The 19,034-nt window shown below is 38.3% G+C and overlaps 1 protein-coding gene across 2 annotated transcripts in view; it reads left to right on the top strand.

Moving 5' to 3' along the window:
• TBCD (tubulin folding cofactor D) overlaps nt 1–19,034 on the top strand; it is a 97,623-nt gene that overhangs the window by 56,750 nt on the left and 21,839 nt on the right. For both annotated transcript variants that reach the window (XM_015879840.2, XM_015879841.2), the window contains 10 exons: nt 138–167; nt 2,670–2,755; nt 6,090–6,170; nt 6,868–6,941; nt 7,856–7,973; nt 8,917–8,977; nt 9,438–9,460; nt 16,341–16,372; nt 16,693–16,755; nt 17,143–17,219. In XM_015879840.2, coding sequence (XP_015735326.1) covers nt 138–167; nt 2,670–2,755; nt 6,090–6,170; nt 6,868–6,941; nt 7,856–7,973; nt 8,917–8,977; nt 9,438–9,460; nt 16,341–16,372; nt 16,693–16,755; nt 17,143–17,219 — 645 coding nt within the window. The remainder of the gene's footprint in view (nt 1–137; nt 168–2,669; nt 2,756–6,089; nt 6,171–6,867; nt 6,942–7,855; nt 7,974–8,916; nt 8,978–9,437; nt 9,461–16,340; nt 16,373–16,692; nt 16,756–17,142; nt 17,220–19,034) is intronic.

Raw genomic sequence — 19,034 nt, 5'->3', positions numbered from 1 at the left:
TTCTATTAACAAAGCTAACTTTATTTGAAAAAGAAAAGCCATGGGTCATTTATATTGTTGTGTGTTTTGAATTCATCATCTGGTGTTTATCAAAAAGCAAACCTGACTCGTTTTGGTGTTTGTTCTCTGTTCTTTAGGCTGCCTTCCAGGAGAATGTTGGGAGACAGGTACGGTAACTTCCCTGCATCTTCATTCATTGGTGTCCTGTGAATGTGTAGTGCCTCAATTCAGAATTAGGCTGTGGCTTTGGAGAAGTGGAGTAGGATTAAATATTAGTAGTTAAAAATATTTATATTCTCTGTCGGAAAGCAGGTTCTTGTGGAGCGTTCTCCTGAGATGTGGGTTTTATTTGAGTGTTCTGATTTTGGAAGATAATGAGTTTTCTGGTTATTAGAACACATTTGGAAAAGTAAAATCAGCACAAATAGCAGCCAGTCTACACCTTGTAAACTGCAGCGCACTTAAAGCAGGAAAAGCACAAGTTTTGATGATTCTTTTGTGTTCCATTGGCTTTCTAATGGTTAACTGATATGGAATAGCTGATGAGTGCTTCACAATCTTTGCTATGGTTTGGTGGTGTAACTCCAAATGGGGTTCGAGAGTCTTCAACACAAGAATGTTACAACATCACAAAGTTCTTGAGAAATCTGTTAACTTTGGAATTAAGATTGCTGAAATTAATTTTGGATTAAGATTGCTGAAAAAAAGTGTTGTGGTAGGTTCCTGTGTATCACAGCTGTGTTTAGGTAGTTAAAAGGCACAAACAACTTAGATTTGCAACCTCGCCAGAGAAACAAATAGGATAAGGACTCCAATTTCACTTTTCTCGTTTCTCATAAGGAATTAACAAAGCTAAAAATACAATGTAGGAGAAAAATAGAAAGGGCCAAATTATTCATTTCATGAATTCTTCTGATGTAGCAAGTCATGGAGAGTTTAGCGCATGATTCAAGCAATTTTTGTCTTCTGTAAGCCATTCTGTTAGGAATCTTTGTTAAAATGCTGCGTCTAGCTTTCCCAGATATCATTCCTGAATATCTCTTTAGTTATTAACCAGTGTGTCCTGAAGTACTATATGTATTTCTAGATAGAATTAGGTTAATAGCAGAGAAAGGGTGCGAGACCAGCAGGAAGAGGGTAAGTATTTTTGATGACCTGACCCATCTAGGTCTGTGATAAGTAGGAGCCAACTTGCTTCCTCCCTGGGCTTACACTTACTGCTCTGGAGAGGTTGGGGTTAGTCATCACAAAGCAACTCCTACTCATTCCACATCATGAGGCACTGAATGAAGTAAACACTTTACTGTGCCTGCAGTTCCAGGTGAGACAGGGCTCCCAGTGCTGCAGGTTTAGAAATGCTTTCCTGTAGGAACAGTTTTGTAGAGGTTTTTTTCTTATTGCTTAGTAGGTGGAGTTCAGTCTAAGTTAGTTTACAACCAGAAATTAGTGACACTGGCTTGATGAGTTATTCGCATTTTTAGTACTGATGGAACATTCAACAAATTTAGTAAATATTTTGTAATACTGAGGAGGAGTTTGTTGTAGGGTAATAGGTTGCCATGGCATGAAGGGCAGTGTCAGTCTCCCAGCTGGTTCCTGTAGAAGTTCAAAAGCTTTATTGACTGAACTATTCCCTACTGCCTAGGAAAAGGATTACTCCATCAGTGGATACACCCTCAGTGGTACTTCTCCTGGATGTAATGTTGAAAGAGTCACCCTTTCTCTGAATTGGAAGAAGCTAAAACATGCTCCTCTCCATCTGAAATAACAGTGCTGGCACTAAATAGGTGGAGAAAAAGTTGACCTCTCTTCCTGGTTTCTGCCTGCTTCACCTTTGCAATGCCACTTGTACTGAATCTGAGAAGTTGCTCTTACGGCCACAGAAAAATAAGCCTTATAAATTATTAACATGTTTCCTCACATGGCATCTTGTTTGGCTACAAATCATATTTCTGGTGTCCATTTTTCTCTCTAATCAGCGTTTCATTAGGCCTTGGGAGAGTACATTCATTTAATCTTGGAGTTACCAGGACTTTCAGGTGGTGTCTGGAATAAGCCATAAATACTCTGTCTGCCCTTGCTTTAGTCAGATTATAGGCCTTGGTTTTTTGGACAGTTGGTGGTATGCTTCCCAGAAAAAGGCCTCTGCAATAACTGACAGCTTCCCACTGCTTGCACTATATGCTTATTTAATTATTCAGGCTTAGATCTGAAGATATTTTCTACTATTTTTGCATGGCTGTAACCTCATGTGGAAGGGAAGAGTGAACTGTAAACAAACAAAACTGTATCATATCCAGAACCTGTACTTCCACATAGTCTTATTGCTTAAATATCATATGATTGTCCCTTTTGTAAATGAGCATAGTTCCTTTCAGTTGGCTGTTTTCCATTTGCACTTAATTATGGCTTGTGGAGGCTGCGCTGCCTCCTCCATCCCAAAGCACAGCCATACTGCGTAATACCGCATTAACTCAGTCATAACCAATCAAAATCCTGAATGTCTGACATTTCAATATATGGTTTATATTTTAAAAAGGCAAATGTATTTTCCAGAACTCGGACAGTAGTGGGAAGTAATTTTCAATGTGCTGCATATTCAGAAATACTTCCATTTTTTAATGTTCTCTTCTTATTTTTTTCTCCCCTCTTCCATGCAATGTTTGCAGGGCACTTTTCCACATGGCATAGACATTCTAACTGCAGCTGATTATTTTGCTGTTGGTAACAGAGTTAACTGTTACCTGACTATAAGGTAAGTTCCCAAGCTTTCCTTAAACATAAAGGATCTCCAGTATTTAATGAAATACTTGTCTGACTGCTTGACCTTACTGAGTATTGTATCCGTTATTATTATTTTTTAGTACATGGAATTTTGGTTTTTCTATTTTCTGCATCAAACTGCTAATTATGCCTAAGGCATGGTGAAAATCTGACCGTGATGTTTTTCCAACTTGCCTACATGGTCTGTTTATAGAGAGAAAGTGAAGGAAGCAGACAAGAGGTTAATATTCATGGGCATCACCAAACTATCTGGGCAGGTAAAGACTAGGGAAGATGAGGGGATCCTGAGGAGTTGCAGCAAAACTCCAGCATGGGTACAACAACAAACTTGTGTCCATTTAAAAACCAACCAAACTCAGCGTTGCACAGGGCATTGAATTTGCTGTCTCTGCATAGAACCTTAAATTGAATATGCTTCTATTACTGCTAGGTTGCACACGGAAGCTCTAAGCACAGCATGCAGCCATTTTGGAAATCAAACTGTCACCGCAGTGTGGAGCATGCAGAGAGCACAGTGGGAAGTGCCATTGCTGGTGTGGATATAAATCAGCAGCTTGCTGTGGAATGCTGTGTGCTGTTCTGGTCAGCTTTCTGCAAGTACAGGAAAGCTGCTGTGAGGGGGTTGGGGATGCAGGTTCTGTGCACAGGATGGCTGAATGAAGCAAAGATTGCACTTCCTCTTGAGAAGATGAAAAAGATGAGGGCTGGGTCCCAACTTCAGTTGTCTGCCTAAGACAGACAGTCTAGCCTGGCTGTCTGGGTTCTCTCTGTGGGCAGCACAGGGAGGCGGGCGCCTACAGGTGATTCAGGCCATTCTAAGATAGGTAAGATACATGGCCCTATGGAGGTGTGTGTTGCTCGTAGAAGCCGACAGGTCAGAAGGGTTTGAAGAGATTTGGTTCTTTGTGAATAGAAACAGCAAAGAAGGTTGTGATGCCCTTCTGCTTCCTTTTCAGCTTCGTAGCTTCTAATGACCACTTCTATAAAGACAATTGGCACTGAATGCCTCTCTGCCTCCTTGACTTTTTTTTTTTTTAATTGATTTTTCCACCTCTCTTTTGTGGATAATCACTCTGGTCTGAGCCCATCTTCACCTTTCACCTACAGTCTTCCCTTCCACATTCCACACCCTCCTCCTACACACTTCCCAGCTCTCCTGCCTGCTGATCGGGCTGGGCACACTCAGGTCTCAGTGTGTGCTGCTGCCCTACACTGTGCCAATGGGACTTCTGCAAGTCTGGCTTTCTATACTAGTAAAAAAAAACAATTGAAAATGTGCAGAATTGGCACACACTGTTTTTATTTACTCTCTTTTATAATTTTAGTTTGAATGTTATGTTGTCCCTACTTCTCCAGAACTGAATTGTTAACTATTGTCTCACGTGCTCATTCATTGCATTGGAGGGTTTCTATAACAGTGTGCAGTTCATAGCATGGCTCCTTCAGACCACATCTAGTGTTGTTTTTTTCAGTTATTTGTCATCTCATCCATTACGTTACTTGCTGAAATCTTCACCACATTGCTTTTCGGACAGGATATAATTATTTGGGTCAATACTTAATTATTTCCTTATTTTTGTCTGAGTTAACATCAAAGCAAAAGCGCGTAAGCATTATTTGGCTGCACAGAAAACACGTATCCTTATGATGTGGTAGGAAAAAATGGACCTTTCTGATCGGTGTGCCTCTAGGTGGTGGAATTGTTTATGTAGCTGGAAAAAAGCTAGTTGAGATTCATATTCCACATCTAGAATCTTCAGCTGTCTCTTCCTGACCCAGATAAAAACCAATCCTGAGACACTGCATGCCAGTGTGATGCCACTGTGTGAAAGGAAACCATGCAGGTGTGAAAGTCTGTGCTAGTGAATCTACTTGGAGCTGTGAGGGCTTGAGAAATGCATGCCAGTCTCTACAGCTGAGTATTTTCTTGTTTTATAATAAGTGATAGAGTCTGTACCAGATGTGGGCTGTATATATGTGTGTGTTGCTTGTATCCTTCAAAATCTATGTATTTTTACACAAGTTTTCATGCCAGTTGTCCTTTGGAGACTTTACCAGATGTTCTTTGGAATGCTCAGCTCAAATCTGTTCATCTCAAATCTGTTAATGGGGATGAAGGCAGAGGAAACCTGCTCCTATTTTGTATGAACTGGGATTAAAGAGGCTGTGATTTCAGTACTGGGCTGTGTTAAAGTAGAGTTAAGAAATCATTTAGTTAATATGTAGATTAACCACTGGGATAGGTAAGTTCATAAACAGAAAGGAATACAAAAAATCTTAGTAGCGGAACAAAAGAATAATGAATTTTGCCACTTCTCTGCTGGCAGCAGCTGGTTGGTGAGCTGGCAGGTTGTGTCTGATCTCTCTCCAGAGGTGTTACTTCTGTGCTGTTTTGGCTCAGATGGCTGAGGTCTGTGCTGTGGATTTAAGGATTACTGTTCTTCTCATGAATTACATAGATATTAGTGTATTAAGTATTCAGTTTTTACTTTCCTTTCTAATGACACATGTATTTATGAAACACTACTAAACTTGCAAAGTTGATCACACAAAAAATGAAAAGGTGAAATTAGGGTAATTCACCTGTCCTTAATTTTGTCCTTCTTTGGATGCCATCCTGACTCAGACGCATCCTACTGATTGTTTAGCTTTCCAAGGCTATTGAAATTACATCAGATGTAATGGAAGGACAACTCACTTCACTTCTGTTGACCTTAGCTTTCAATAGCTGATGCTTCTGAAGATTGAAAAGCTACTGGGCTGTGAAGTCAGATCTACTGGCTGTCTTGCTAATTCCTGGTGGTGCTTCACATCTTAGGTCTTCACTTTTGCACCTTTAGTTTTGTCATAATTAACTTTTCATATGTTTGACTTTTAAAAAGAACAAATTGAAAACTTATTCAATTTTAAATCGTTGTATTTAGGAAGATAAAGCACATTCCTATAATACTGTGTCCTTTGGCTTACATCTTAGCACACATTTTTCCAATCTAAAATTATTATGGATGTTAATACACACTTCTCAGTTTTCTGGAATGTAACAATGGGAAGTCACACTTTCTGTTGGTGTAGTGCTTTTAAAGAGAATGTGAAAAACATTTGCAAAAGTGATTTAAATATTTGACAGTGCTTATAAAGTGATTACCATTGTATTATTTCATTCGGCTGCAGAGCATCTGGGATAAGGCATGATTAAACAATAGTTTTATTGCCTTAAAACTAGAGGATTTTTATCTTTGGAGCAGCTTGTATTAAAATACACGCATACTGATTCTGTACTCTATCATATGAACCTTCTTTTTCAGTGTGTATATTGCTGGCTTTCCTGAGTACACACAACCAATGATCGATCATTTAGTTAACATGAAGATTAACCACTGGGATAGGTAAGCTCATAAAGTCTAATTATGCTCACATCCAGGAACTGATTTTTCTGCATATGATGTGTGCTACTTAAAGCACATTTGGTGTGCTGTTTGTCTGAAGGAAACTGAACAAGTAGTAGTAGATGTCATCCATTCCTCCTAGCGTATTCTCACTTAAAGTGTGTTCATGAATTTTGAATTTTTGCCATGACCTCAATCTGCTAATAGATTAATAAAATACATTTATATGTTATATAGTGTATGTGAGGGGTAAACACCATCACCATACAATTATAATAATTAAAGTTGATTTCATGCATGGAGATAGAGCTTAGTCATATTCAATGTCCATGAAGATTAAAACGTGTACATATAACACAAATGAGATTATATCAGTGCTGATAATAGTTTGCATCATGAGAAATAATAATAGTTTACTGCAGTGTCCCTGCCAATGCATAGAATGAGCCCTCAGGTTCTACCATCCAGTATGTTTTTCTTTGTCTCTTTCAGCAATAAGTTCTATTCATATAGCTAAAAGCTAGCTGTAGGCTGTCTGTTTGGTCTGCTGGGTTGTTTTGTTGGCTGTTTTTTTAGGAGGGGAAAGGAAATATTAACAGAGAATACTTCAGTATTTCTGGGGTCTTTATCTGGTTGTGGGCAGGAGTTCCTTCCTGAATGTATTTTTTATTTATTTTTTATTCTTTTACATTTTCAGTGCTATTCGAGAACTTGCAACCAAAGCTCTGCATAACCTTACCCCACGGGCTCCTGAGTACATGGCAAACGTGGGTAGGTAACGCATAACAAGTTCTACATAGTGTGTCATATCAAGCATTCTAGCTCCTGTAACAAAGAAAACCCATATTAGAATGACTTAGACACCATGGCTTAATAAAAAATTAGTTTTCCTACAACTCAATATGGTGTATTGACACTAATATGTTTACCAGCTTTCAATTTTCATGCAAAATGGTAGAAGACCTGCCAGATGGTTTTAATCTAGGGACTAGTCTTTTGTAGCCTGATGACACAGGACTGCACGGCTGTGAGATGAACAAATGGGTGTAGTTTCGTTGCAACAGTTCAGGCTGCTAGCCTTCAAATTCCTGCCTTTGTTTTGTTGATTTATTGATGTCATAATGATGGAGATGGGAGAACAAATCTGTTTCATCTTGTCCACTCTGACATCTTCAGACGAATTCCTTTTGATTGCTGTGTATGGAATCAAAGGTTTCTTAGAGCAAATTCATAGTTGTTTGTCTCACCCAAGATGCCGAGGATGTACTAGCTGCTTCCTGTTACGTGTGAAAGACAGCAGCTGAAACCCCTATAGATGTTACCTACACTACCTAGAGCAGGATAGGGAAGTGGCAGTGGCAGTTTACATGGAAGTAAAACTATGGAGGTGCTACAAACCTCATTTTCTCTACTGCTTAGCCAACCAATGTCTCATAGCAAGCATATTTTTTATTGACTCCAAACATGCAGCCAGTTGTAGGTGTGACCTCTGTAGGTATAGTTTAGTATGCTTTTTCAGAATATACTTTTTAAAGCTATTATTTTCAGATAATAATGAGGATTTGGTGACCAGACTTTCAAGAAATGGTTTTCTCGTTTTATTTCTAGGCCAACATATTTGCATTTAGAACTGTAATCCGTCAATATGCTTTGTTTAAATAAAATAATTATTTAATCTCTTTCAGTTTTGCCAAGACTGCTGCCTTTATCAGTGGGCATAGATCTGCACACACGCCACGGGGCAATTCTTGCCTGTGCTGAGATCACCCATGCGTTGTGTAAACTAGCAGAAGAGAATAATAGGTATAAATGCAAGATTATCTTCACTATAAATTTTCCTTTCATGTCTGATCTATTGAAAGCTTCCTGAGTATAATTATGGAAATCCCATCTTATTGAGTATCTCTTCAACTGAATTTTTGTATGATAATAATCAGTCTTGCCCAGCCTTCACGTTTTATTTGGTGATACTACATGCTGAAGTCTAAGTTCATCGTTAGAAAAGTGAGATCATTTATTGCCTTACTTGGAGAATTCAAAGATACCAACCATTGATTAACCAGCCCCTCCCAGCAGCCCGTCCAGTGTTTTGTCTTCCTGGTCAGGGGGCAGTCTCTCATCTTTAGAGTTAAAGCAACAGCCTTTGCTGTTGGATTGATTTAAATATTACTGCTGAATGGGAAGGGCTGTTATGTATACACACAAAAACTCATATTGCAATTAGGAGATGAACCCAAAATAATTGGTAAAATTATTTGGAGATGTTTTTGCTTAATGTTGTGGTTGAAGAAAAGAAATTTACCTTTTCCTTTCTTTCACGTGAATCATTTGTGAAAAATGGTTGAAAGTCGTTACTGCAAAACTGGAATTTGGAAGCTGCATTAATGGTAGAATTTCATAATGGTTTGAATGAAGGTGCCGTGAGCAGCTGTGTAAGATCAAAGCAGAGGATGATAAAATCCTAAAATGCAGACTTTACTGAAAATACAGTTCTGCAGCAGTCACTGGTGCGTGTAAATATATGCACTGAAGAAACCTGTATTTATAAAAATGACCTTTTTCAGGTAATTGTTGATTAATAACTCTGATCAACATTTTGTTTTACTTCTCAGCACATTCTAATGCATTTATACAAAGATATCTGAAGTTAATGTTTAAAGTGAAGTATTGCATATTTCTGTTGAGAAAAATAACTCTGAGCATGACTTGGCAATCAGTCTTTACAAAAATATGTATGCCTTTGCAGATCTGTAACGTACTATTTTGATGGAAAATCTTTGGAGGGACTGAAGCAAATCCACCAAGAGGTTTGTAGCAAGTGTTAATGTGTTTTGTAGTGTGGTATGTTACATTTATAGAAATATTTGTGATTAAGACAGTTGTTCTTCTTCACCTTCCTCTTCCACTTGCCAAAAGTGCAGTCTTGCAATAAAAACCTTGTATACTTTCAATCTTGCAGGTGTGAATCTGGACACATATTTCACATTGCTTGATAAGTGTTCTAAATTTTTCTCTTCGTCTGTAGTTGACAAATACTTTCAATTTTTAGTCTATGTGCCATTTTTAAAGGGCCAAATCTGAAAAGGAAATGTATTCTAAAAACCAGTAGGAGCAGGTAGGATTTGGAATGAAGAAACACAGTCCTTTATGAAAGTGTTAAATGTGGCATAGTGCACAGTACATGGACATTGTGTGTGAGGGAGGTGAGGAGGAAAAATAAAACATTTATTCCAAAATAACTTCCTAAATGTTTTTTTTCTTCCCCAGCTTTGCAGTCGGCAGCTGTACAGGTAAGAAAATGGACTAAAACAAAATTAATTTGTGTTGTGGAGGGTATCAGTCAGACTAATGAAAACAGTAGCATCAGAAGTGGGGGGGTGGTTTTGTATTCATTACACCTACCATAGAATGCCAGTGTATCACAGTTCATCAGAATGCAAGTACATGCATTCTTTTGGCTTTGTCTGCTTATTACAGAGACCAGTGCTGTTTTTATAATGTATGGGGAGTTTAGAGTGTGTGACTTACAGGCATGTTAGATTAATAGGAAAGTGGTAAGTACTGGTCTCAATGCTGTGATAGAGATAGTTAAAGGAAAGAATGTGGAACAATATGCCCACTAGGCCATGGCTCCAGCAATGCGTAATGGATTTCTTTCCTATTATTCACCTGTGCTATGGTACTTGTATGGTAGAAATTTCCTGTCACTACAAAGTTAGTGTAGCTTTTTCTTTTTAAACGGAGCTTCTGGCTAAATTCTGGAATCCTGTGTAATGAATGGGCCAGAAGCATTGCAAAGGGTTCTATGTAGTTTTTTAATTCTCAAGCCAAAGAAAATGTGAATGAGCTTTTGCTGGGTTGTTCCTATTTGTTGAAGCTTCCAGGAAGTAAAGGGAACTTGCCTACTTAACTGTTAAATGCATGTGAATTAAACCTGGTATTTGACTTCAGGGTTAATTCATAAATTTAAGGAATCCAAAAGATAATTAATGATTTGTATTCCCGAATGATTTGATATACAAATGAGTTGTTTCTTTAACTGACAAATTGTCGGAGTTTTTAGGCATTTATCTAATTCACTTCTTCACACATGATGTACCTGTCAGTAGTAGAGCAGTAGGATCCTAGCTGGCTGTTTTATGTAATTTTTATTTCTACATCAAATTATTTTTATGTAAGTTTTCACATTCTCAGACTTCCTGAAAAAAAGTAAACACTTACTGTATACAGCCTTGAAAAAAGTAATGTGAAACCTCCGTTCCAGAGCTGGCTCGTATGAGAGGATGGGTTTAATGCTGATCCTGTATATGAGTGTCTTTGTGGGTGGCTGTCTTGGCTCCCATAAATTCTTTAATGTCAGGGTGGAGCTTGAGTGTAATTTGTTTTTGTCATAATGTGCACTTCTTGCACTTAATGGTATTTATAAGATGCCTACAGAAATGTTTTCATCCTAGATAAGGCTTAAAATTCAACTCCAAGCAAAATTGATTCACTGCTGTTTACTCCAATACTTAGGCAGACACACAGATGTCTGCTACAAGCCATATGTTAAAATGTCAGCATGCATATTAAAATTGGACAAGAAAAATAAACTAGGTTATAAAAACAAAACAGCCATTTGAGTATTGCTGGGCAAGCATTTAGTGAAACAAGCCAAGCTCGTTTCACGATGAGTCATTATTGCACGTAGTATTCCTAAGATTTCCATTTGAGAAGTTGCTACTGGGAATTCTCAGTGCAATGATGGCTTGCAGGAATGTTGAAAACCTGTGTGTTTTATTTGTGTTTCTACAAAAGTTCTGCTCATGTGGTGCAACTGATTGAGATATTTTGCTTTCACTTCTGGCAACAAAACAGCTGTCTTTTTCTGTATTAAGTGGATGTCAGTGTGCTGATTAAGCTGTTTTCATAATCTACTTTAGCCTGAGAGAAAGGGGGAAAAAAATATCAAGCATAAAAATTCAGTCATTTCCATCAGAACTGTGATCTGTAGATGTCGAGCTGCAGAACAGGCTGTGGTGATGCTGATTGCCCAACCATTGAATGCCTGAGTAACTCATGTCTAAAAAGTCAAAGCCGCAGTGCTCTAATGGGTGCCTCCATTCAGCCGTCCCTCCTATGTTGTGTAGCATCTCTTGTAATACCTTTAACTTGATTTGGAATAATGTCTGTGATTTATCCTTCAGACAGAACGCAGGCAAAGTTTTAACTGCATTGCACAGTCTCTGAATTTCGGATACATTTGAAGTTAATCAGATTTTTTAATGCTAATTGAAGAGAGTCTTGTCCTCTGCTTTATTATCGTTGAAAAATGTCAGTATCTTTCTGTCTTCCTGGATAAGTGTTTTTCTGGACTTAGCACAGCGTGCTGAAAAAGGAGAACACAAGTCCAGGCACATCCAGCCAGCACTTCCTTCCATTAGCTCCGTTTCTGACACATTGGAAGCACTGGTTTGTCTTGAGGAGTTGGTTGCTTTAAACATTTGCATATGCGCTTCCAGCTGAGTATTGCACAGTGGGCCTGGTTTTCCATATTAAATGATCACTAATTATAGCAAGTCGGTGAAGCCATGCAAACCATGCCTCTTAGACTGAATATTTGTCTGTTTTGTGCTTTATGGGCTGCATGATAGAGTTATAAAATTAATTAATAAAAAATGATACTTGTTTTAATTGTTGCTTTTGTACATTAAAAACTTGAGACGAGCACATGGCTGCTAGTAGTCAGCCTGCTTTACCATGTGCTCGTGTTGAACCACCATGGAACCTTGTCTCTTAGCAGACACTCTTCCGTAATGCATCTAAGGCAGTTCTCAGTATTGAAGAGTTCTCAATTGATTTTAATAATTGTTAAGATTCTTTAAAAGTGCATCATCTGAGATAAGATTGTTGGCTGTGTATCCACCTGAGTAACATGTAGAACTTTTTCTCCTTCCTGGAAGCCATTTCTGAGGCTGGCAATATAGAACTTAATACGCAGAGTTGTAACGAGATAATTGAGGGATGGAGATGGAAGTGCTGCAGACAGATTGACTGCACTTCTTCCAGGTAGCTGCATTTCACTTGTGTATTTCAGCAAATGGGCTGTTGTTGGGCCTTCAGGGTTCACATCAGAGCTGCCTGTGACAGGAAGCACAGTGTTTATGAGCAACTCCCACACTGGATGATTCAGCTGGTGCAATGTGCTGCATGTGGAGTTTTTCTCTGGCTCGTTCCTGTACCATATGCAGAGGCTGGATGTGTGTGTACGTGCCAGCTATGGCAGAGCAGCAAACTTCATTTATTTTACATAGAAACCTGTGTAAGTTGGACAGTCATCTCCAATGTTTCAGCTTTTCCAAAAGAGTAAAGTAGCCTGGTAGGAACTGGCAAGTAGCAGGTGAAAGGCAAGCTTCTCTCATTGCAAAGACCCTTAAGGCTGCAGCAAATCTTGATGGTTTCAGGGCAGATGTGTTTCTTGGCAGTCATTTATGCAAAAGAGTTTTTTGGATGTATAAACTTAATCAGGAGATAAGTCTGGCCTTGCAACGAAGTTCATCTTAAAAATTCTTTCCAGTTTAAACTCCTGCTTGTGTCCAGTAACGTGATGGTTTAAGGAGTTTGTGCCATCCCATGTTCAGAAGGGATTGCTCGAGGTGTCATTGAAAACAATACAACTGCTGGATGGAGGTGCTGTGCCTTACATGAAATATTGTGGACAAGGCAAGGAAGAACATGTAAGAAAAAGGCATCAATGTGAGACAGTTACTGCTGTTTTCTGCTCAGTTTTTGTTCTTGTTGCAAAATAATACTTTGTGATAAATAGTTTCATTCACCTGAAAGAGCTGTAAGGTGATTTGTATGTTGCTACCAGCTGAAGGCACTGAGAAAACTTTCTCCACAGAGCCAGGATTTTGTATAGCTTTCTGGTGTTAGAATACAATATAAATGTGTACACTTAGCATATGAGTTTACAGTGACATAAAGCAGGTGTTTGTCAGCTTAATAATGTTTATTCTGTGCATCTTTATAAGATGATTGTATCAGCTTAATGAAATGGACAGTTCTTTATTTTTTAATCTGAGCTTCAAGGTATCTATTGCTGCTTCCATGTACTTTTATAAAGCCAGTATGTAGGTCCTGTCCATGGACAGGCTGGACCTTTGAGATACCTCAGTTCTGTATGGGAGAAATTATTCCTAAATGCTTGGTTACTGCTCATGTTGGTGTGAAACCTCTACTTGGCTTTCTGGAAATTGAGTATTTGCAACTGAGTATTTTCAGATATTCCAGTTGCTTTAACTTCAGATTTGGATGTATATGAAAACAGATGCTATTCATTTGGAACTGTCTCAATGTATGTTATTTTTGTAGTCATAAAGATGAATTCTGAACTCCTCGCAAAAATTGAGTTTTAAATACAATTTTAGAAACATATAGAAGTGCCCTGAACTTTGACATGAACTGGGAGCAATTCTGATTCATGCCTCTGTAATTTTACAATATATATTGGCATGCTTAGATCAGCAATTCTAATCCATTGGTTCAATGTGGTTCCTAATCCATTGGTTCAACAAGGGATTATGTATTTTGAGTGTTTTCCACAAGTAAGTTGTAATTATTTCCAGAATATTTCTAGGAGATAAACATTTCTATGGAATTGCATGTGGGAAGAAATGTCTGGAGCTGGTGGAACCTGCATCAGTCGATTTACAAACTGAGTTAATAAATAAGCCTTGAGACAGGTACATCTGTGAATGTGATGTAACTTCTAGATGCATCTTTGGAACAAAAAAGAGAAAATTGTGACAGGACAGCAAAATTCTGCATCTCTGAAATGGGTGGATCCGTATCTTTTTAATTTAGTGACATACTGTGGGGCAAGATAAAGTTAATAGGAAGGTGCACATCTTGTTTGACAAAGTAAACACGGACTGAGGAAAGATCTAGAGTTTGAATAGAATTCTCAGTTCCTAGAACTGAAATATGTATGTGTTGTGGAAAAGAAAAAACGAAGATAAATTGTCAGACATATGGTGATGTGCAGGCAAGACATGGCATGAAACGTGCAGAGAACACAGGATGACAGTGCCTTTGCAGATAGATTTGATTGTAGTTCCTGCGTTATGTAGATATCTTAATGTGCAATTCAGCGTCACCATTCATCATTTTCCACAGGGCCAACAATCCTCAGTGAAGCTCTAAACTCTGAAATTAAATGAACTTGATGTAATGCCAAAGGAAGGGATAGCTGTCAAGTTATTAACATAAGAGTAGCTTTGAGTGGCCTGACTTCCTTGTTGGCAGTCAGAAGAAGTGGAGAAGAGCAGCCTTTGTGACTCAGTTCTTGCTTTGTAGTTGGAACAAAGTCCATATCTGAGTCCTTACATCAGCAGACTTTGTTGCACACCAAACAAATTCACAAGATCATTATTTTATGCTCATTTACAGTAAGACAACAGACAAAAGGCAAAGAGCGGGTGAGGTACAAAATGAAGGGAAAAGAAACACTGAAGAGGAAGCAACCTTTGCCACATTGTTCTCTATTTTTGCCACTGTATCAGCTCTTTTCATCATGTTGTTTTCTAATTTAATTCTTTTAGAAGTTGGAGAGCAGACATCATGGCAGGAAGGTGGGGTAGATAATACAAAGTGCTTATCTGTATGGGGATGTGGAATGTCGTCTTGCTTACTATGATGATAAACTGAGCCATAGAGCATTGCATAGAGTTTAATGTATTGATTGTTGAAAGCAAAAGTTTGCCAGTTAAAGGAAATGCTGATCCGAGGCACACTGCAGTAGTGTTGAGTTGGCACCTCTCCACCACCTGAAAAACCAGTGAGAATGTTGAGTCAGAAACCCAAGTGCATGTAACAGGAGGAACCTACTTGCATGGAATGGAAAAACTCATTTAAAATGTTTGGGCTTTTGAAGCTCATATAAAAGGATGAATTGGAGAACAAAGTTCTTAGAGTCGTTAGGGTTGCTATGGTTTGCCTTGTGAGCACAGCTACTAATTTTATTGTGGGAGGTGGGAAGGAAGAAAAAGTTCTTTTTAGAAAACAAAACAAAAAAACAACACAAACAAATAAACAGAAAGTCTTTGTTGTTCATCCCCCCTGCTGGGAGTTTCTGCCAGAGCGTAGCCGTACAAACAGGTGATTATGGGTTTGGCACACCTCAGGGAGGAAATGTTCCAGCAGAAGTGAAGGGAGGCAGGAATAAGGCGCCAAGGGAGGAAATATCCAAAGGAAGGGCAGGGGTCAAAGGTTCAAAAAATAGGAAAATTATGCCACAGAGGGTGACACTGAGCAGAACACCCCGAGCGATGCTCATGATGCCCTGGGGATATCCAAGGAACCAGCAGATGTTGCTCAGTGGGGTGAGGAGACAGGTCTCTGCCCGGAGACATGACGGGCTGGGGAATGCAAACAGGCCCTGCAGTTCCAGGCTGCTTCTCTCTCTCTGCTCTGTGCCTCGCTCAGATTTACTCCTCCTGGGGCTGCCAGTGGCCAGGCTAATAAGGTTAGGTAGGCCTCAGTTCTGAGCTGGTAAGACCATTCCTATGTGATGTACTTGTTTTCAAGATGGTCTGAAATGTCTCAGGCCTTTTGTTTTCCTCCCCCTTCTGATGAGTTGGAGTTTTTACTGCTTTTCTTGTGATGAATGCAAAATCATCTGAGAGGGAAGAAGAGAATGAAGGGAAAAGGGTGAGAAACTTTGCCAGGGAAATGAACCAATTTGTGAAAATGGGAACTGGTGAGCAACGTTTCCGTGTTGAGTTCCAGAAGTGAAGATTTTGTTAGAACTTTGTATGTAATTGCTTTTCAGTTGTGGAAGTCAGAAGCTGTATGGCTGATAAGTTGACAGAGTTTCTAATGCTTCTAAACGAAGAAAGAAGAAAAGAAGAATGAACTTGGCAATCTTTTATTATGCATATTAAAAATCAGAAAGATTGGGTTTGCATTCTTCAGAGGCAGAAAGCCAAATAGTCAGGAAGACTTTGTGTGCATCATGCTGTGGTCACGACAAGAAAACAGTTAATTTAAAAAGAAGTATGTTTGCATTGATCAGTTACCAAAGTTGAATGTTTTGTGATCTGCTTTCTAAATTGCTATAGAGACCCTTTTTTCCTCATTGGGCAGTGCATTCAAACTGCTTGTGACAGTGCCTCTCCTTTTGCTTTGCAGGGGGTTAGGTGGAGAACTGATGAGACCAGCTGGTAAGTACCACAGCAGAGGTATGAAACAAAATGTGCAATACATAGTTCTTCTGTTTGCTTTTTTTTCAGTTTGTTTTGCACATTATATTGAATGCATAGATAAAGTATGCATAGTAATTAAAAATACGGGGTTTGAAAGCTAATCAAAAGTCAGATAAAGAAGAATAAAGACTTGGCAACTAACTTGGACTTCTCTTTGCAAATTTTCTTCAGTTTAAAATCAATGCTAATGTAACATGATGTATATAAATGTATATTTAAAGCAGCTGCTGGTTGTCTTTTTTATTATTTATCTGATTGCCAAATGTATTTTCTTACAGTCTGCACTTTAATTGAGAAGCTGTCACTATCAAAAATGCCTTTTAAAGGAGATCCAGTAATTGGTACGTGCTTTTTAAATGACCTTTCATTTTTGAGTAAGTACAGCCTCATTTTCATTAAGCTGTATAACATCAGTGAATGGTGTTTTACAAAGGACCAGTGAGGATCAGCAAATTGGAGTGGGCTAATTAATAAAATATCAGAAAGATACAGAAATCTGCACAAATCTGTGTTGTTTGCAGACTTTTTCCCTGTTTAGTTTTCAGTGCTATCAGACAGCATTTGCACTGTGTACTTTGGAAAATAAGCCAGAATATGCAACATTGTTAATTTTGGAAAGGTAAGATTTAGCTGAATAAGGATGGCTGCTATTCTTTGCTGTAAGAGAGAAAGTGCTGAAGTAAATAACATGAGAAAGGTAATACTGTGTATGTTCTTTATTGTTCCAGAGGGCTGGCAGTGGCTAATAAACGACAGTCTAAGAAGTCTTCCGCTTGCTTCATGCTCTGCACGACAGCATGTAAAGGTACAGTAATGATTCCTTCTTCGTGTCATCACGTGCCATACAGAATTAGAAGCATTTTAGCTTTCCATTGGAGTATTGTCCATGGAATGTGATTACTTCTTGTTTGTTTGTTTCTTAGATTGCTGAGGAGGGGGATTTAAAAACAAACCAAAACATGAATTCTCCTGGATTGCAAGGAGGCTTCCTGTTTAATGCTTGAGTAGTTACCACTGAGCGTGTTCTTGTGTGTGGATTTGAGCAGAGTTGTTGGCACTCACTGGCACTGATGATGGACTAACAGTGAACAGTCCCTGGTGCTGGAAGCTGCTTGGTTTGCCATCTGATTACATCAATGTGACATTTTTCTTCTGTTTTGGTCTATGATTTTGACTTGCTTCTATATTACTGCAGCTACAATTCCTGTTTTTATTAAGCCACCCAATGCCATTTTTTTAATATAAATACAAAGTTTTAAATCTTAGACTGCCTCAAGAGAATGGACCATGGATACAATATGTATTTTTGCCACCTTCTTTAATAATAAAGAAATCTGCTGCATTGATGTATAGTGTTACATGTGAAAGATATGTTGATTTGGGTTGTTTTTAATGGTTTCAGATACATTTATTTAAAAAAGTGTCCCTGGTCAATGTCCTCATGTCTGATGTCCTCAGGGTGTGTTTGTTAACAGGGAGGAAATTGGTCCAAAGCAACAGGAGTTGTTTGGGATGCAGTACTTAAATTTTCCATTAGTCTGCACTAAAAAACTTTCACTCTGCTCTGCAACCACACTAATTCTGAGTATTAAATCCATTGATGAGTGCTATTTTCATTTTCTTTGTGCTATTTTATGTACACGGTCTAAGTGTCTCCAGCTATTTACCTTAATTTTCCTGAGTAATACCACGTAAGTTTGATCTTGTACACTTAAATGAGATTCTGCCAAATTATGAAGATAATTTCAGTCTGCCCTGTTAGAGATGATAGCTGTCGCAGACACCATTTGAATAGAAAATACTTTATTCATTTTGTTCATTTCTTAAAGTAAGATAAAAAGCCATTGGGAGTAGTTGGTGGCTCATCTTTGAAACGTTTCCTCAGACGACAGAGCAGACTGAAATGTATCCAAATCACTGATGAAAGATGGAATTAAATTCTTGGAACATTCCTTTGGTATTTGCAGTTTATTCAAAGAGTTTGTACGTCTTTACTGGAACTTCTAAACCTCACTGAAGAATTAATTATAGGCCGTAGAGAATTTTGACTTGTTCATTTTAACATTAATTAAAACTGAACTGTTTAGTAAATGGCAATTCTCACTTGATTTCCACGTGTATTTTAGTGAGGAATAATAGTCACAGAACACTGAAAAGTTGTCTTCCTTTCTGACATAAAGTGCACTCTTGTAACAGGATATCTTTAAAAACAGATACCTTTAAAAAGAGAACAGTTCTCTTTAGAAAGTGAGGGACCTGCAGGAATGGGGTAATCCGTGTTTTTGTGCTGCTTCCTTTCTGTAGGAAAGGAAACTTGCTTCTTATCAATCTGGAATCTATGTATTACAGATAAAAAATAACTTATGGCTTTGATAAAACTGCCATCCTGCAGATACAACAGGAGAGCTGGAAATGCAGCATCCACGTTACTGTTAATATGTTAAATGATAATTTAGCTTACTGGAACTTTTAAAAGAATAAGAGAAGAATCTGTTTTGTTCTTCCACAGGTTTCCTTTTCAGCTGATCTTAAACCAGAATAGGGATGAATTTAACAAAAAGTAAATGGCAATAGCTGATGGTAGTCATTAAACAAAAGAAACCAAACATAAAAAACCATA

This window comes from Coturnix japonica, chromosome 18, assembly GCF_001577835.2.
Source record: "Coturnix japonica isolate 7356 chromosome 18, Coturnix japonica 2.1, whole genome shotgun sequence".
Taxonomy (NCBI): domain Eukaryota; kingdom Metazoa; phylum Chordata; class Aves; order Galliformes; family Phasianidae; genus Coturnix; species Coturnix japonica.
Note: the sequence above shows the minus strand (reverse complement) of the source record. Positions and strands in the feature narration are given on the sequence as shown.